The sequence below is a fragment of the Cotesia glomerata genome, linkage group LG2 (assembly GCF_020080835.1).
Source record: "Cotesia glomerata isolate CgM1 linkage group LG2, MPM_Cglom_v2.3, whole genome shotgun sequence".
Taxonomy (NCBI): domain Eukaryota; kingdom Metazoa; phylum Arthropoda; class Insecta; order Hymenoptera; family Braconidae; genus Cotesia; species Cotesia glomerata.
Genome location: NC_058159.1, coordinates 5199089 through 5217102, shown reverse-complemented (window position 1 = coordinate 5217102; position 18014 = coordinate 5199089). Strand labels below are relative to the sequence as shown.

The 18014-nt window shown below is 33.8% G+C and overlaps 2 protein-coding genes across 3 annotated transcripts; both read right to left on the bottom strand.

The window, feature by feature from the left end:
* Nucleotides 1–224: 224 nt before the first annotated feature.
* On the bottom strand, nt 225–2266 carry LOC123259566. Of its 2 annotated transcripts, XM_044720144.1 has the most exons (5): nt 2177–2266; nt 1465–2079; nt 940–1036; nt 707–860; nt 225–618 (listed from the first exon to the last, which is right to left on the bottom strand). In XM_044720144.1, exons 2-5 carry the CDS (start codon nt 2062–2064, stop codon nt 255–257), a joined length of 1215 nt encoding a protein of 404 aa, XP_044576079.1. In that variant the 5' UTR covers nt 2065–2079; nt 2177–2266; the 3' UTR covers nt 225–254. The 2 variants fall into 2 exon arrangements, with proteins under 2 accessions (XP_044576079.1, XP_044576080.1); XM_044720145.1 differs by lacking the exon at nt 2177–2266 and having other exon boundaries at nt 1465–2141.
* Nucleotides 2267–5111: 2845 nt separating this feature from the next.
* Nucleotides 5112–16816, bottom strand: LOC123260122 (dynein axonemal heavy chain 7-like). The gene has a single exon (XM_044721076.1). The coding sequence runs from the start codon at nt 16783–16785 to the stop codon at nt 5149–5151; it is 11637 nt and encodes a 3878-aa protein (XP_044577011.1). The 5' UTR covers nt 16786–16816; the 3' UTR covers nt 5112–5148.
* Between the last annotated feature and the right edge of the window lie 1198 nt (nt 16817–18014).

Here is an 18014-nt window from a genome sequence, read left to right as displayed (position 1 = left end):
AATTTTTTTTAAAAATTATCAAATGTCTGAATTTAAATTAGATTATTTTTGATATTTTAATGAAATAATTTTTTTAAATTATAATTATATTTTTTTATTACATAAATACAAACTTTACAATTTATCCTTAAGATAATAATTCTAATTAAATATAAAAGTCAACAAATTACAATATTTAATTTTTCATAAAATTTAAAATACTTACACATTTAAAAAAAAAAAAAAAAAAAAGTTAACTATAAAAATTAAATTACTCATGTAATTTTATTTTTGTTCTTTAAATGAATTTGCGAGGTGTGCGTTAATGAGGTAATTACTTTTAATGGCGGATGAACAGCATAACACTGAAACCATTTATCATATCTATCTCTAAGTGTTTTTTCACTCCAATGAAGTACACGTGGATGGCAAAATATTTCTTCAAATAAATATCCTTTGCTGTGTAAAAAATTCAATACTTTACTTAAATTTTTAACATTAATTTTTAATAAACTAGGATCACGCTTTACAAGACCCTCAACTAGATCTCGATCACAATTGAAGTATGAACTTATATAATTTTCCAATTTTCCGTGTGGTTTTAATAAATTCATTTTGTTAATTTTTTTTTCTTCAATACTATGAAAAAATAAAAAATGATCATTAATCATAAGCGAGTATTAATATTCATTAAAATAATAAACAATATAAAATATCGGCAACGTACTTGTCCAATGATTCAGGTGGACAACGTATGATCCAAGGTTTCAAAGATTCAATTCCGACCTCTTTGGCTCTATCTATTCGTTCTTTTATTTTTTCTAAACTAAATTTATAAATATGTAAATCATTCTTTATATTTTCTCCCGGCATTCCTTCAACTGCAAAAAATAAAAATAAAACCATTAGATAGTTAAAAATAAAAAAAAATGTTTTCTTTTTAATAAACTTAATAATTACCAATTAAAAGTTCAGTGACATTTTTAATTCTCTTCATCCGAATTGGCAGCATAAATTGATTCTTCACCAAAATTGAACACATTTCTTCTAAACTACACTACAAAAAAAAAAAATAATTATCATAACACTGAAATTAGCAGATACTTGACAAGTTTTTTATTTATTTAAATAAAAAAACTAAGTGTAAAAAAATTATGCTACAGAAGTTAGCCGACATTTTTAACTTTTTTATTTCTTTTTAATCATTTCAATGCTAAAAATATTTTTTAAACATTGCTCGTGTAGCTTTTCATTTTTTTTACAGATGAAATTTTTTTTTTGTTCTAATTTTTTCAATAAAAAAATTAAAAACGCCGGCTTACTTTATTATTATTAATATTCATAAAAAAATTGCATTTATAATTTCTTAAAATTTCTAAAAATGTAATTTTTTTTTGCTATAATTAATTTATTAAATAAATTAAAAAAATGATCAAATGTCTTTCAATTTCAGTATAATTAATTATCAATAAAAAATAAACATACTTCAAAATTACTAGCCAAATATTCAACCCTGTTATTAAAATCCGGAACAACAGCTCTGTCATCTTCAGTATTAATTTTCATTTTTTTTAATTTATCCATCGGCAATTGCAATAATGGAATGGCTGCATTTATTTCCAGCTTCATGTCATTGATATAATTTATTTTAGTCATCAAGTTTTTGGTGGTATTTGCTAACGCGTACATGTGCACTCTCAACGTCGACTTGTCAACATCAGCATCACGAAGAACACAGTAATTCCTGACTATTGTCACCCTGGATAATTTTTCAAAAGATTTGTACTTACTGACAACACTCAGAGCATTGTCTCTCGTAACATCAAGAGTTTTCACCAATGCCAATGCTGCTTTAGCATGGGCTATACTAATTTCAGGGATTTTTTGCTCATTTTCAGCATTTGTCTTCTTGGTGCCAGCTGATATTTTTCCAGGTAATTTTGAATTGATTTTTTTAATTAAATTCGGGTTACTTAAACAGCTGACATTTGTTGTATTATAGTGTTTTATAAATCTACAAATGCCGGTTTTAAGGTTATTTTTTAGTAAAGTACTCACCAGAGACCAAGCTACAATTTGGGTCATTATTTTTATTCAATCCTGTCAAAAAATAACTTAAGTATGTTAGTAAATATTTCAGCAAATACAGTAAGAGTAATTAGTATTTAATACACTTATAATAATAATCTGTACATACTTGTTTTTGCAGATTTAAAACATGAAAATTAATTTAGCAAATACTTAATAATTTTTTTAACAAATTAATTATGACAAAAAAAAAAATTGACATGTAGAATTAAAAAATTGAAAATGCAATTTTTTAAAAACAATTTTTAGGAACAAATTTGTTTGTTAAAATTAAAAAGTGGTCTGTAAACTTTAATGTCATATTTAAAATGTAGAAGGTAGAGACATCTGACGAAGTTATATATCGATAATTTATTATACTACTTACTATATTATACGTATATAACTTGTATAGTATACTTACTGGATTATTTATGTTATTTGTCTCTGGTACACATTGCCGGACTACAGAAAATTTGATAAACTAGAATTTAATTTGCGCGCGCCTCATATTTATTGTCATGATATATTTATGTGTCGTTTATGTATATTATATTCACTTTCAACCAATCAGAATGAGAGTATTTATTTTCGACCAATCACAACACGAATAAATTGGTTTCACATACATTTCATCTCAATAATTTTATTTATTACTAGAATTTAAATTTGCGCGCGCAAGCGCGCGCCTGACTATAGAGTTTGCATATATTTTCATGCTTATGATATATTCGACCAATCACGTTACGAATAGTTTGCTTACATGATATATTTTCATATTTTTTATCTAAATTATAAAAGTGGACTAGAATTTAATTTGCGCGCGCAAGCCGCGCCTCATATTTATTTTAATGATATATTTATGTGTCGTTTATGTATATTATATTCGTTTTCAACCAATCAGAATGAGAATAAATATTTTCAACCAATCACATTACGAATAAATTGGTTTCACATCCATTTCATCTCAATTTTATTATGGGATAGGACTAGAATTCAAATTTGCGCGCGCAAGCGCGCGCCTCATATTTATGGTCATGATATATTTATGTGTAGTTTATGTATATTATATTCACTTTCAACCAATCAAAATGAGAATAAATATTTTCAACCAATCACATCACGAATAAATTGGTTTCACATACATTTCATCTCAATTTTATTATGGGATTTATTATGGGATAGGATAAACTATGGCTGCATTCACGTTGGACGCTTTGAACGCTTTCAGCACCACTTCATATAGCACATTATACGGTGATCGATATCTATATACATGTGCTTACAGCGCGAAAGTGTCCAACGCGAACGCAGCCTAAATAACCATATATTTGAGTAGCTATTCAACTTATTCAAGAAAGATCCTGTACCACGTCAGAGGCTTTTTACCTTGAGTGAATTTAGGAAATTGGTAGAAGTGGAAAGAGTGATTCAGAGAGAATCAATAGAAGATTTGGTTCAGGAAGAAGTTAGAAGGCAGCTGAATAAAGAGCCAAAGCATAACCTAAGCGGTTTAAGAAAGATGACTACTGACGATAATGCCAGAAGCCAGGCAGTTCACTTGATTGGGAATGACGCAGGTGAAGATTTGCTGTCTGTTCTCACCGAGTTTTTTGATCCAGCAAATCAAGAACGGTTGATGAAAAAAATGGAGAACCTACATGAGATCATGCAGTACCAAGGCTTTGACCCTAAAACCATGGCCAAGATACTGATATCGAAACATCTGTCTTTCAATGCAAAGAAAGGTGAGGGAGACCAGACTGAGATCGAATACCAGGTCTCCAAGGATGTAAAAAAGAAATGGAACATGTATGGTCCTTTTCATGATGACCTGTGCTTCTTGATATACACTTTCTTAACAGGATCAACAGTGAAGAACATACTTGAGCACATTATCACCAAGTACAGCATCCATAAGGCAACTGGAGCTAACAAGAGAAAGGCAGGAACATCACTTGATCCTAAGGTGGTCACATTATCAAGAATCAGTGCAGCGTTTCCCACTATCACTGTGAGTATCTTTAATGACTCTGAGATAAGATACCGAGTGCCACCATCAACAATCTTTGAATCAGAGTTAGTTGACCCAATTCCTAGAGCTTTCTGGTCCCCCATGATGGCATCAGTATTCCCAAAGGATTTGATTCCTCTGAAGGCTTTGTATGCTATGGCTTTAGCAACTGACAACGTTCTGCACGAGAAGATTGCTGAAAGAACACCAGTCATGAAGCTTGTACATTATCTTCTAGCCTCTTGCAAATCTACTGTTGTCCCTGAAAGGATCAAATTGGCAAAATGCTTAGAGTGGAAAATTGTTGAGAAGAAAGGAACTACATCAGTTTTAGTTGAACCCATCACAATTTTGAACAACAGTGTAGATGCTGATCTACTCAAAAAGATTAGACCTGGAATAACTTCTGCTCAATGGGTCGAGGTGCTTGGTGCTCTGCAAGCTAAAGTCACTGTGGCCGCTCATCCTATGCAGTAAAGGGGTGAATGAAGGCTGTCATCGCTAACTGCAATTTTCTAAAAATAAAGTCGGATTTTTTTTTTATAAGTTATTGGATTTTTTTAATGAATACGGATGTAAAACCTTAAATGTAAAACCTTTTTTTTAACAACAAAAATTATAAAAATTTTTAGATGTCGGCTAACTTTATTTTCATCAATATCAATATCAAATTAGCTAACACTTTTTTATATTATTTATTGTAAATATTCTGATATTAAACTTAATTGTCACTTAAAAATTTTTTTTAACAAACAAATTTGTTTTAAAAAAATTGCATTTTTTATTTATAAAAATTTCTACATGTCAATTTTTTTTTGCCACAATTTATTTGTTAAAAAAAATTATCAAATATCTGTGAAATCAATTTTCATAAAATATTGCAAAAATTAAATAATTTTGTTTTATAATAAATAGATAAATTTTTTAAGTAAAAAAAAAATTGATATTTTTGAATTTTTAAAAAATTAATCAATTATAGACGTGAAGCAATAACAGATTCTAGGAGAGAATTTAAGGAGTAATTAATTGACATATGGTTCAATTAAAAAAAAAAATCTGCGCAAACTTCTTTCCGGTAAGCACAGCATTTATTCTGTCAAACAAAAAATTGCTGTTCCATTTTTAACCCAGTAATTATTCAATAAATCACTTTGCAGTTTAATGTTCATTATGTAGTTTGCTAAATTATCATCAGAACCGAGCAAATTGCGTTCGACAGTGGATTTATAAATCGGACAGTCGTACTTGGTAAAACCATCAAAATTTATCATTTCTTCATTTTTAATTCGTGGTTTCAACTTCACAATTTTTATACAATCTAATAGTTGTTTCGGATTACTCTGAGCCAATTTCGCATTACCAAAATCCCAGCGGCCTCCTGATAAATACAAGTCCCTTAGGTACAAACTTTCATTACAAGTTGAAAAAATTTCAGATAAAATTTCCACATCAAAATCTATTTGATCAAAAGAAACTTTCAATTTCCTCGCAAACATTAATCGCACCGCAGAAATATATCTTCTCGGATAATTAAACGCGCCGAGCCAAGTCACATTAAAATCTTCTTCCGTAATTTTTTTTAAAAACTCGTGTCTTTTGTTGAGATTTTTTATGAATCGAGGCAATGACTTTTTACAATTTTCAGTATTGTTAAAAAAAATCCACGTACAAGGAACCGTATTATTAATCAAGTCTTTACAACAATTATTTTTCAATAGCGAAATTTTGATGCGTTCAATTATTTTATTAAAAATCATAACTTCATCTATCAAAATCGCGTTCAAGGGATCCTCGCATTTCTTCTTCGCTTTAAAATCGATTTCTTCTGGAATTTTTTCTCTAATCCTTTCAATGACATTTTCCTCTACTCGTTCATTATCAATCCGTTCATTTAACTGTAAAATAGAGTCAAAAAACTCACAGACAATCAAAGAATCTCTCTTTATTTCTGCATTAACATCCACTCCAAAAACCTCTGAGGGTGTGTAATAACACAACTTATCAATGTGTTTTACAAAATCACCATACTCGCACCTATTTGGAACAATGTATTCCTCAAAAAATGAGTAATTACTCAAATTTACTACATCATTATTGCAAAAGTCATCAAATACCGTGATGAGGTATCGCTTATCAACAGGATCAAAAATTTTACCCCCGTAGTTACAGTTGCAGATCACGTACTTTAGCGCCTCAAAGGGCACACAATCATTGGTATTCAAAAAAGCTTGCAACTGTCTAATCGAAATCGCCAGGTCGTGATGATTAAAGTCGTAATTTACGTTCCAACCTTGCAGACCAAAGTAATTACGTTCTCTAAGTACAGCTTGAAAGAACGAAAACGAGTAGATCAATTTAGCAAATGCTTTGTCTTTGCCAGGACAACTGTTGAAGAAATCTGTGTTCAACGGATCAGAATTGTAAGAATCAGTAAGAGCTTGTTTCAAGTTCGCTGGAGCATCATATGTAATCTTTACAGCGTCTTGAAGAATTTCTATTGGAAATCGCTGAGTCGAATTGCTTGACATCCACAATCTGAACTCTAAATCAGTGTTGCTGGTGTCTAAATCAGCTCGAATTTTCTCAAGCTTCGGCATCCAGTCAAGTGCTAGGTGGCAATTCTGCAAAAAAATCCATCCTCCATTCTTCTGAGCTTCCAATATCTGTTTCTCGACCTGGTTTAGGGTATCTTGATCCGCGCCTAAAGACACCGTGGTTAGTTTTAAAGAGTATCCGTGCTTAGCTCCGAATTCTTCGATCAGCTTCGACGGTTCCAAGTAAGTTGGCAGGATAAATATCAGCGGAATTAAATAATTCGACTGTGAGTATGACTCTAACAAATTTATCGACGGTTGTGTTGCTAAAAGTCCTTTTCCTACTTCAGAAATGAACTGCGATATTTTAATCACAGTTTTGTCTGGCCGTAGAATTTTAAAAATAATCAATTTTTGAAACTGTGAACACTTATTTTCCCATGGAGAAGGCAGGGAATTATTTTCAGGATTTCTTAAATCATAAAAAGTCTTCCAAGATGACTGATTTTCTTGAATATCTATTGGAAGAGTCTTAAAGAGCTCAAAAGTGGTTGATAACTTTACTATTTCTTCCCACGAATTGTTCGGCAGCCAAGAAAATTTATTTTCCTGATCCAAATCAGGCTCCACAATTCCGGTCATAAAAAAATGTAGTTCTTCTTTAGAGACTTGATGGTTATCTTCTAAAATCTTTAAACAAAGTAAAAAAGAATAAATTAGTCTATGTTTTTGAAAAAGCGCGCTTACAACACTGGAATGAAGAGTTTTGGTAAAAGAAGCTTTTAAATACTCAATTCGTTTTTCAAGAACAACGCTTCTGTTTGAACTGGCAATTGACTTTATAAACAACTGCGTGAACCAATTGAGAGAAAATCGGTACATGCAGTTTAGATTCGGAAGAATTAACAGCGTGTTGTACAACGTCGCGCAATAGTAAGTGAATTTATAATAATTCGTCCTAAAAATATCTATTTCATTTTTAGCAGTTAAAACAGTTTCTTCATTCTCGCGAATTTGAACAGACAAGTTCTTGGAGGCGTCTAAAATTTTTATAGCCGCTTCGTCTTCGATGATGTTCACGCTAGAAGTTGAAAGAATTCTTAGAATGTTTTCTTCTTCTTCCTTGAGGACTTTTTTGTTAGAAGCACTTTGGATCAATAAAAGATTGAACTTTTCCTGAAGCTCGGGCCTTTCTCGGGAAATTACTATGTCCAAAAGACGGTCCTGAAGAGCATCATCGGGCAGCAAAAAGTTTATCACAGTGGTCTTGCGGAAGACATAGGGATCAAAGTTAGGATTGTGAAGCCTGGTTGTTAAGTACAATCGGAAATTCGGATTGTATACAATGCTTTGGTTGTTGATTTCTTGGTGCAGTTGCTCGTCAATTTTGTAAATTTTCTCCGACAAAATGCATTCTAGATAAGCGATGAAATCTTCTTCGATGTTTTCCAAAAGTACTGGCTGGCCCAATTGGATGCTTTTCTGAACTTCGACCAGAAATTCTGTGTTAACTAATTTTAGAACCTTGAGATTGTTCTTCTTTTCCATTTTTCTGATCCAGGAATTGGCTTGGTTCTGCGGATCGATGAACAAACAAGAGCGTAAAGAATTTTTAGATATAACTGCGTTTTCGATAGAAAAGCGATTTTTCGGCAGTTTGTAAAAATTCCAAATGTTAACCGTAATTTCAGACTCCGCGACTCCAATAAAGTCAAATTCTGGTGAACAAGAAATTTTCAAGTTCTCAATGTAACTTTTCCATCCACGAACAGTATCATCTCGATAAGCAGGATTATAAGGAGCAAGATAAGCAATGATCCCACATGACAAAAGCAAGTCACCTGGCAAATTATCATAAGCCATCTTAAGACGATCAGCAGTGGCCATCCATTTGCTTTTCTCACCTCCCAGACTTCGGATTAAAGCTTCAGCCTTCTCAAGTTTCTGTTCGCAAATTTCAACCTCCTTTTCTAGCTCCAACTTCTTCGCCAATGTGTCTTGAAGACTTTCATTCAACGCCGTCAATTTGTCATTCAAAGCTGCCAAAGTTGTCCGTTTCTTCTTCAAAAATTCCAAGGCTTCATTGCATTCCTTTTCGGCAGTTGCAAGCTTCTCTTTTTTAGGCGCTACTACTTTCGCAACTTCATTATAAGACACCATCGCGCGTACCCACTTGCAAAGACCCTCAGCAGCGCTAGAAGCTTTCGCGACAATATGAGGCATGAAGTTTTTATCAGTCATATAAGTCTTTTTAACGACCTGCATCAAGGAGGGAGGTATGTTATCTTTGTCATAGTCCTTCAAATTCTGTAGGAAATTCATGTCACCTAGAACTCGCTTGCTGGGTCCCCAAAAATCCATCGACTTTCTGCCAGTTACAGGATCAATCACTCGTTCAGCTGGGACTCCTAGCATCACACAAACGGCAGCCATTACGAGTTTCACAGTATCTGGAGGATTCTTCATAGCCTTCACCAAAGTTATGTCCGTCGGTTTCAAAGTATTCAACGCGGCAATAGCATCTTCTAGAATAGGAATAGCTACCGCTAAATCAGCTTCACACTCGGATTTCAACGAAGCAGCTATTTTAGCAGCCTTATTGGCTATTTCTTCGTCCTTTCTAACTTGAATGGTTGCATTCTCGACACTTATATTTTCAGTTTCTATTTCTAGCATCGTTTCTTCGGTCTGACGCGCTGACCATTCTAATTGTGGCCTAAGAACAGTCAGATTGGCTTTCATTTGAGTGACTTCTTGAGCCGCCAATTGGAGCTTCTTCAAGCCTCCCAAGTATCGTTCCTTTGACTCCTTCAATTCTCGTTGTTTTTCGGTCATTAGCTTCGCATAGAGTTTCATCATATGGATGAATCCCGACGGACTTACATGAGTCATTCGGCCCAATTCATCGCGGTATTTGATGCTAATCTTTTTTGATTCATCGTACAAGTGCTTGCTGGCAGTGATTATTTTTTCCTTGACACTGCCGTCGATTTTCAAGTCCTCGATAAACGCGTGTCCCCATTGGACGAACGCATCCTGAGGCCAGGGCATGAAACAATCTACAAAGCAACAGTTCAACAAGTTAGGAAAAGATTTCAATTGCTGTCGTAAATTTTGATCAGTTATGCTGTAATACAAAATAAAGTGCAATTTTTCGCGACATTGATTGAAAAAGTAGTCCATTACTTCTGTAGTCGCTATTTCGAGATTCCGGTCGCCTTTTTGGGCAGGTAACCGAGCGATTTCGATGATACTCTGCCTTTCTTCGGCGGAAATCAAGCCTGGAATCTCTCCAGTGGTCATCAAGCTGCTGATGTCTTCTAGATATTTATCCTGGACGAATCTGCCGACTACAAAGTACGTGGAATCTCTTCCACAACCTCCACAACTTTTTAAAACTTTCTTGAGATCACTCCGCCATTTTTCTAAATTGTAATAAGGATTAACAGTTAGTTCGCTGAAACTCTGCTTCTCCATAAAAGCCGCTAATTGTGTCAAAGATTTCCTCCCGGAACCTCCAGTGCAAAGCATCAATAAGTGTCCTCCAGGGGTAGCCAGAACTCGACAAACTCTCACTAAATGTTTCAAGACATCTGAAAGAATCAAAAGATCCAACTTTTTATCGAACTTTTGATTGAATTCATTGAGATAGAATACTATCTTGTTCTTCAATGCATCTTTTGATGTGATTTCTTCGTAGCGTCTGTTTGAAGGCTCCTTGTCCACGTCCATAAAATTGGCGAATATCAGACTCTTGAAGCTCTTCCGGGTCAGTTTGTCATTTTGTTTGGGCAAGTGGTCAAAAACTGACTCGAAAGTGTCTTTGAAGTTAGCTTTGACTGCTTCTTTGATCTTGACAAAGAGCCAGTCGCTGTCTTCTTCACCAGTAATACGATCTCCGAAAATTCGAAGAGACTCGTGAACCCACAATCTTATCAAAGTTATCTTTGTCTCCGCAGACTCTTTGTGAATTAGACTGCATCCGCTGACTACTTTTGCGATATCTCTTAGATTGAATTGACACATCTGATCATTTGGAGTAAATTTGCGTTCTATTAAACTATTATAGACGTATATAGTAGCATTAATCATACTGTTGACGCTTCCAATAACGTCTGAAGAAAATTGATTATTTTTTAAATTGTACAGCAAGGTGTTTGTGAATATGCGAAAAATACTGTCTTTGTTTGGAGAACGCATTGTGTACAGATTGAAATGCTTTAAAAATCTTGAGCACAAATTTTGACGCTCATTTCTGAGAGTTAGAGCACAAAGAAACATTACTTTACTGACAAACACTTTTTCAGGCTTTTGTAAACTGTACCAATACCCATGATCAATGTACTGCCTTATCAAATCCAGCAATGAATGTCCCAAGTAATTTTCTCCAACGACAACATCCAAATCATCGACAAAATTAATACAAAGTTTATTAATCGGCGGTGCGTATTGCCCTTCCTTTATTTTGTTCATCTTCAGAAGAAAAAATTTTTGAGCAGATTGGGCAGTTATTGTTGACGGGAAATTGAAGGCATTTGTTAAATATTCTTTGTTAGGTAATTTGTTCTTCAGTAATATCTTAATGCAGGATGTTTTTCCGATCGACTGGCTTCCATTTACAATGAACGGAATCCGATGTTTGATATGATTGATAAACATACTGATATGTTTGACAATGTCTACAGTTGGAACAACTGTGAATCCAAAGCCGCAGGTTTCGATGTTGCTATTTTCAGTTTTTAAAATATCCGCCCAAGTTTTCCAGAGTCCAATGCCCTTGAATATATATGTGTTGTCCTGAATCATCCCTTCGGAAGGCAACGAGATTTCGAATTGCTTTATTTGATCCGGACGAGGATGCAAGTCGTTAGTCCACATAGACACGCAGAATTCGTTGAAAGTTGCTTGGGAGTCTGCAGACAAGCAGCTTCCGATGGTCCAAACTAAGGCGAGGATCAAAGCAACTTGAGACCAGATTCCAAAATGGTCTTTTTCTTTGTCTTCTGAGGAATCTAAGGCGTCTTTGAGGTACATACCCATTAATTTCAACGTCGATATCACGATGTGACTTCTACTGATATTGATGATGAACTTACAAGATCGGAAGGCGAAGTCTAGAAAAGCATCCAGCGACCAGTTGAATAAGATTATCAAAAAAGAGCTGTGGGTGTTGGAGAAGTTTTGATGTAAGAGCCAGGAATTTGCATACGGCTTCCAGCCAACTGACTGAGGCTCCACGTAAATTATTCCACAGCGCGATAAAATTCCCGGAGAAGCTTGTTCCAGGGTATCAGTTTCAAAAATCACAGAAGTAGCTCTAGTTAGTTGGATTGTTTCTCCGGAAGGTAGCAGAAGCTTTTTGTTGTCGTCTAACAGAGTGTTCAAATTCTCCATCCACGCGGAATTGACTGGACCGTCGAATATTAACCATTTTCTCACCAATTCTTCGTCTTTTGTGTAATCTCGGAGAAGTGATGTACTGATTCCATCATTCCACTTCATAGTTTCGGGATCAAAAGCTCCGAAAAGGCTCTCTAGAGTCATAGAATTCTGGTTTATTGAATTGATAATCACGTCAGCTCCAATTTCGTGGTTTTGGCTTTTCAAAACCGACAGAGATTTTGCCAGAGAATGGAGAATTGTAGTTTTACCACCGAGAGACTCACCAACAACTATGAAAGCGTGTCTCATGTACATCATTTCCAAAAGCTGGATCACTTTAAGCTGGAACACTTCGTAAACTTGAAGACTTTCTTCTAAGGCGACTTGATCCAGAGCTTCAAGCAAAGGCCCATAGTTTGGAGGCGGTAATCCATTTGGAAATATATCTTGAAGAAATCCTTGGAAGATTGGGATATCTTTTTCTAACAGCATCGGTAGAACGACGTCTATCAGCGACCTAAGTATAAAAAAATCTTCGTTTTCTTCAGAAAACTCAAATTTCAAGCCTATCGCTGTCTTTACAATCGTGTTAATTAATCTGTATCTAAAGTCGTAAGATCTTCCAGGAGACAATTGATCCGTGCAGAGAGTTAGAATCCGCTGTATTTTGGTAACTAGATTCTTCGCATCGTCGAATCCTGCTGCGAATAAATTTACTTCACATATTTTATTGATATCCAATCGATTGAAGGTTACAGTTCTGAAGATAACTTTGAAATTGTCTGGCAAGTTCTGTGACGATAAACACTGTCCAAGATTCATGGTGACTGTCAAGAATCCTGCTCTTAAAGGCAATGAAGTTCCTTCAAAAGAAACAGTTTCTGCTCCAGAAGATATAAGTTGAGATATTGAATACATCTGCTGCATTACAGGAGATAAAATAGACAAATCTGTGAAACTAATGTCTTTAAAACACACCCATGCTCCACATGCAAGCATTCCTTTGAATATTTTTGAAAACCTAGAGTAAGTAAGCTCTCTCGTGCAGTTTATCAAATAAAATTGAGTCCCCAGAGCACGAGCCAATTTCTTTATTGTCTGGACTTTTCCAGTAGCTGCTGGACCAACTAGTGCTCCAAAAAAGTGGTGATGATCTGCTTCGAAAATGGTGCGGTAGCATCTGTCAGTAAGTGGAGTGATGACAAACGATGGACATTCAGAGCTGGAAAACTCGTATCCGTATTGTTTTGAAGCATTTACCATTTTTACTTGGATATTTTCTAACCAGTAGAATCTCATCTGTACAATCCAGTAGAAATCACTTTCTCGAACCGTTTTTGTGTCAATCAATTGCTGGATAACTTCCTTTTGATGACAGAAGACTGTGATAAGTGACATCAGAGTGAATCTTTGCTTCCTTTGCGCTAGAGTCTTCAAACTAGTGATGGTATTTGTGATCACATCTTTCTGTTCTTCAAAAACTTTGTTTAATTTTGAGGAAGAGAAGTCGATAAAGCAATCATGAACTCTAGAAGTCCAGAATAATTGCGCGAGACATTCAGTAATTATTAAAGGGGAAGTGAATTCAGTTAGAGTCATCATATCAATCGGAAATAAATTTTTTACTATTTCTTCACGTACTGAGTTTGTTGTTTGTGACTCAATAGACTGTAACCAGTTTTTAGAATTTTTAACACAAGAAATTTTATCTTTTAAAGCAAGTTCTTCTCCGTGATCGCTAAAAATGGATGTAATTTCCTTGCTTCTGTTCAATCGGACGTCTTTCACCCCCTGGAAACATTTCTGCAGTAATAATTTTATTCTTTCAACGCCGTTCTTATTGAAGAGTATCTCCGCAATTTCATTGTTAGACAGAAAGAAAAATCTTGGAAAAATCAATCTCTCACTGTCTAAATACGTACAAATCGCTTTATTAACAATTTCGACTTTCTCTTCCATTTCTGTCAATGCTTCATAGTATTTCGTAGACTTTCCAATATTTCTAAAAGAAGGATCTCTCAAAATATTACATTTTATCGTATCAAGCGTCTCGCAAACTTCAGGATACAAATCAGCTTTCAGAAGTTCGCTATCTTGCTTATTAACAAAAACAGGCGAAAGGAAGAAACATTCTTCCTGAAGTTCATTCCATTTTTTTATAATAGCTCGGACTTGAGTCAACGCGTGGTAAAAATTGACAACAGCTTCCATAATTGGTTTCACAAAATAAGATCCCTTCATCTCCTGAATCGTTACCAAGTGATCCTCGAGCATAATCTGAATTTCTTGATAGTTGACAAAAATCAATCTATTCTTCGCGTCACTCTCAATTACAAAACTGATGCAATCCCATTCACTGGACATTTTTTCCAATTGTTTCTGCAAAGACAGCTCTTTGTTTGCACTGATACTAATTACCTCATACTTATCAATATCCTTCATTAAATCCAGCGCTATAATCTTCCTCAAAGTAGTTCCAGCATTCGGCGTAAAGTCTTCGCCGTGAATAGAAGACATTTCTGTCCAGTGTCTTTGAGCTAAAGCAGGATTGCACATACAATTAACCAAAGGAACGTACTGTTTGAAGTCTTTTACGTGCTCCAGTGCTTGGAAACACAATTTAAGCGGCGCTGGTTGCTGCATCGGATCAGGGTCGTCAATTACTCCCGAAAATCTGAAAGGTTTATTGGAAGTCATGTCCTGTTTGATTTTTGTTTTCATCGACCTATTTAATTCCGTGAATTGGTCTAAGTAGTGAAATGTTATCTTGCCAACCTCTTCTGCATTTACATACTCCAAAGGTCCATCCATCCACACAGAATTGTGTCGCCTCCACTGATGGATCATCTGGATCAACGAATAAAATGGCAGAATGATATCCTTAACTTCTTCCACTTTTGAAAAAGCCGTTTCTGGAAACTTGAATAGTTTTTCTTCATTATTTATCGCCAGAATTTTTTCATCAATATTCTTTATTTTCCTCACCAGGACATCCAAGTACTCGATGTACTCATGAACTCTTTTTGCGTCGTCCATATCATCCAGAATAATAAAGTCTGGAAGAATGTTATCGACTTCAACATTCAGGGCGTTTATCTTCTTTTGCAGTTCATCTTCTAACTCGCTCTTCATCGCTTCACAAAGAGTATTACTCTGGTTGAAAATAGCTTCTATCAGCGACAACCAATTGATAGTTCTCTTGTTCAGCTCGATATGCTCTTCGCTCAAACTAGTAATCTGCAAAAGAGCACTCAGCATTTTAACAGATTCACAGATTTTTTCTTCCAATTTTTCCACAGTAACTTTAGCCGCAATTCCCATATTTTCACTCAATTCAAACAATGCTTTTGTATTGTTAGGCACATCTAAGGCGTTTCTTTCAAGGATTTCAAATTCTCTGCAGATTAACGAGTTAAATTTCCAATGATAAGACACCAGTTTGTTCACCAAAATTCCATTAATCTCCATAATTATTTTCTTCAAAGTTTTTTTGGCTTTCAGCTGACTAAGCCGTCCTATTTCATAGTGAATATACGAATTCATCGCATTGGCTTTCAGCAGATACTCATTGAAAACTTTAACTTTATCGCAGTAAAATTCAAAGTCATAGTCTTGAGACACCAATTCTATAATCGTCGCTTTTGTTTTTCGCGAACAGATAAAACTAAATGCATTATTAACTCGGTCAAAGAATTCATTTAATGGTTTGAAAATTTCGATTATTACAGCGTCTAATTCCTCATGAGACTTTTTGATAAACCATTTGGGAACTTTGACATCAATAAAATCTTGCTCGGGATCAAAATTAACTCCGCATTTAAACGGTAGCAAATTTCGTGCGATATTTTCTATGTCAGTTATAATTTGATGATAAATTCGTCCGATTTCTTCAATCGATGGATCTATTAGCAAACGTCCGTCTTGGCAGATAAGCTCAAAATTTATTTGAGGACAATGACGAGTGTCTTTAATTGTTTTGATTATATGTTCAATAGTTTGCATCATAGTATACAAAACTTGTTGAACAAACAGATTAGTAATGCATCTCATAAATTGAGGAACTTTTTTAACTAAAATGCTCTTTAATGTCCTTTGATTAGAAACCGATCTCATTATTTCATTGTAATACTCGTGTCTTATTTTTGAAGTTCCATTTCTGATGCTCTTTGTTACTAAATCGCTGAAATCGGCAACTTGTAATAACCCGAGACTGCGATAATCCGCTAAATTAACAATTATCGGCAACAATGTCGATCGAGCTGTTGAAATAACATGTTTCATTAGATTGTGAGATAAAAAATAAATTTTCATGAGAGATTCACGATTTTTCCTGAACAGTACTTGCCTTCGTTCATCAGCGTTTTGATAATCATTAATTTCTAATGCGCTTATTGAGTTTTTTACAACGATTGATTCTATTGCAAATGTTTGCATGTCTTTGAAATACATTTCTTTGATCTCTTTCAAAAGAAATTTTAATTTTTGAGAGTAACGTTTGCGATGCCTGATTGAAATCAAAGCTAGAATATTTAATTCCCAACTACTTGACAGTCCGCTGATAGGAATTTCTTCAGCCCAGTCTCGGAGTTTTGATATGTAAAAAGAAGTGGGTAATTTTGGTTTGAAAACAGCTTCCTGTTGGTACTTTACATTTTTTATCTCGACTTTTTTCTTTCGCCTCCGCTTGTGTATGTATTTTTTAACGATATTAGTCTCTTCTATAAGATTCAATGAAGGTACAGGTGTCAAGTGAAGATTTCTCGGCTTACTTGACGTGAAACTGGAGAACTCGTTACTTTTGGCGGTCATTATGCTGAAAAACAAGATTAGTAATTTTAAATGATGAAAATAGCCGATATCTAGAAATTTTTATAATTTTTTTTGTTAAAAAAATTAAAATTAAAAATTTCACATGGAAAAGATTTTAAAAATTTTCACTCGTAATTTTTTTCAAGTATTTTTTTACTTGTAATTTAATTGATTAAAAAATAAAAAATTGTGGAACTTCGGCTACTTTTACTATCATTAATTTCTAGAATTTTTTTAACTTATAAATTATAGAAAAAAAAATTATTTTAAAAGTTCTATATCTTTTAGAAAATCTACAAAATTATAAATGCAATTAAAAAAAAAATTATTTCCTTAAATTTGGTTTATTTTTAAAGAATAATTAAGAAATTGTGATGACAGTGAAGTTAACTAAGAGAATTTTATTTTCGAATTTTATAACAATTAAATTATTATAAAAAAAAAAATTAATTAAATAATTATAACACTGAAGTTGACAGACATTAGAAATTTTTTTAGAAGTTTATAACAATTAAATTGTTATGAAAAAAATTAAATAAAAAAATTCCACGTGTAAAAATTAAAGAAAATTATCAGTGAAAATTTTTAGAAGCTTTTTACTATTGTAAGAATTTAAAATATTGACAGCTGTCAGCTATAAGTTCAATATCACAAATAATTCCACATGTGAAAATTAATAAAAATTATCGGTTGAATTTTTTAGAAACATTTTTTTATTGTAATTGAATTTTTGAAAAAATTATAAAAATCAAGAGTTGTTAGCTGTCATAAAATTGTCAAGTGTCGGCTATTTTCACTTAAGGAAGTATAGGACGTACAGTCCGTTCACTGAGTTTCATCTCACAATGCATATATATAGCTATACTATAGTACGTGACTTAAGGTATTACCCTCGCGACTTCCGTCGTCAAAAGTTTATGCCAGAGTGTACGGTACACATACCAGATAGCCATTATTGACAAGCCTAAAACTTTTTGCTGTTTATGTACTTATTTCAGCCAATCACGAAGGAGATACTGATCGTTTGAAAAGTCTGGCAACACTGCGTGAGCGTTAAGATATTTTATAGTGGTTATACTGTAGTGTTTTGGACTGGCTGTAGACTTACCTCTGTTTTGATACATGCGTTTATTTATTTATTTACATACATTGAAAGATTAATATATATTATTATATTAAAATTATTAACTTTTTGAATCTTTAATAAATATGAAAAAAAATGAAAATTA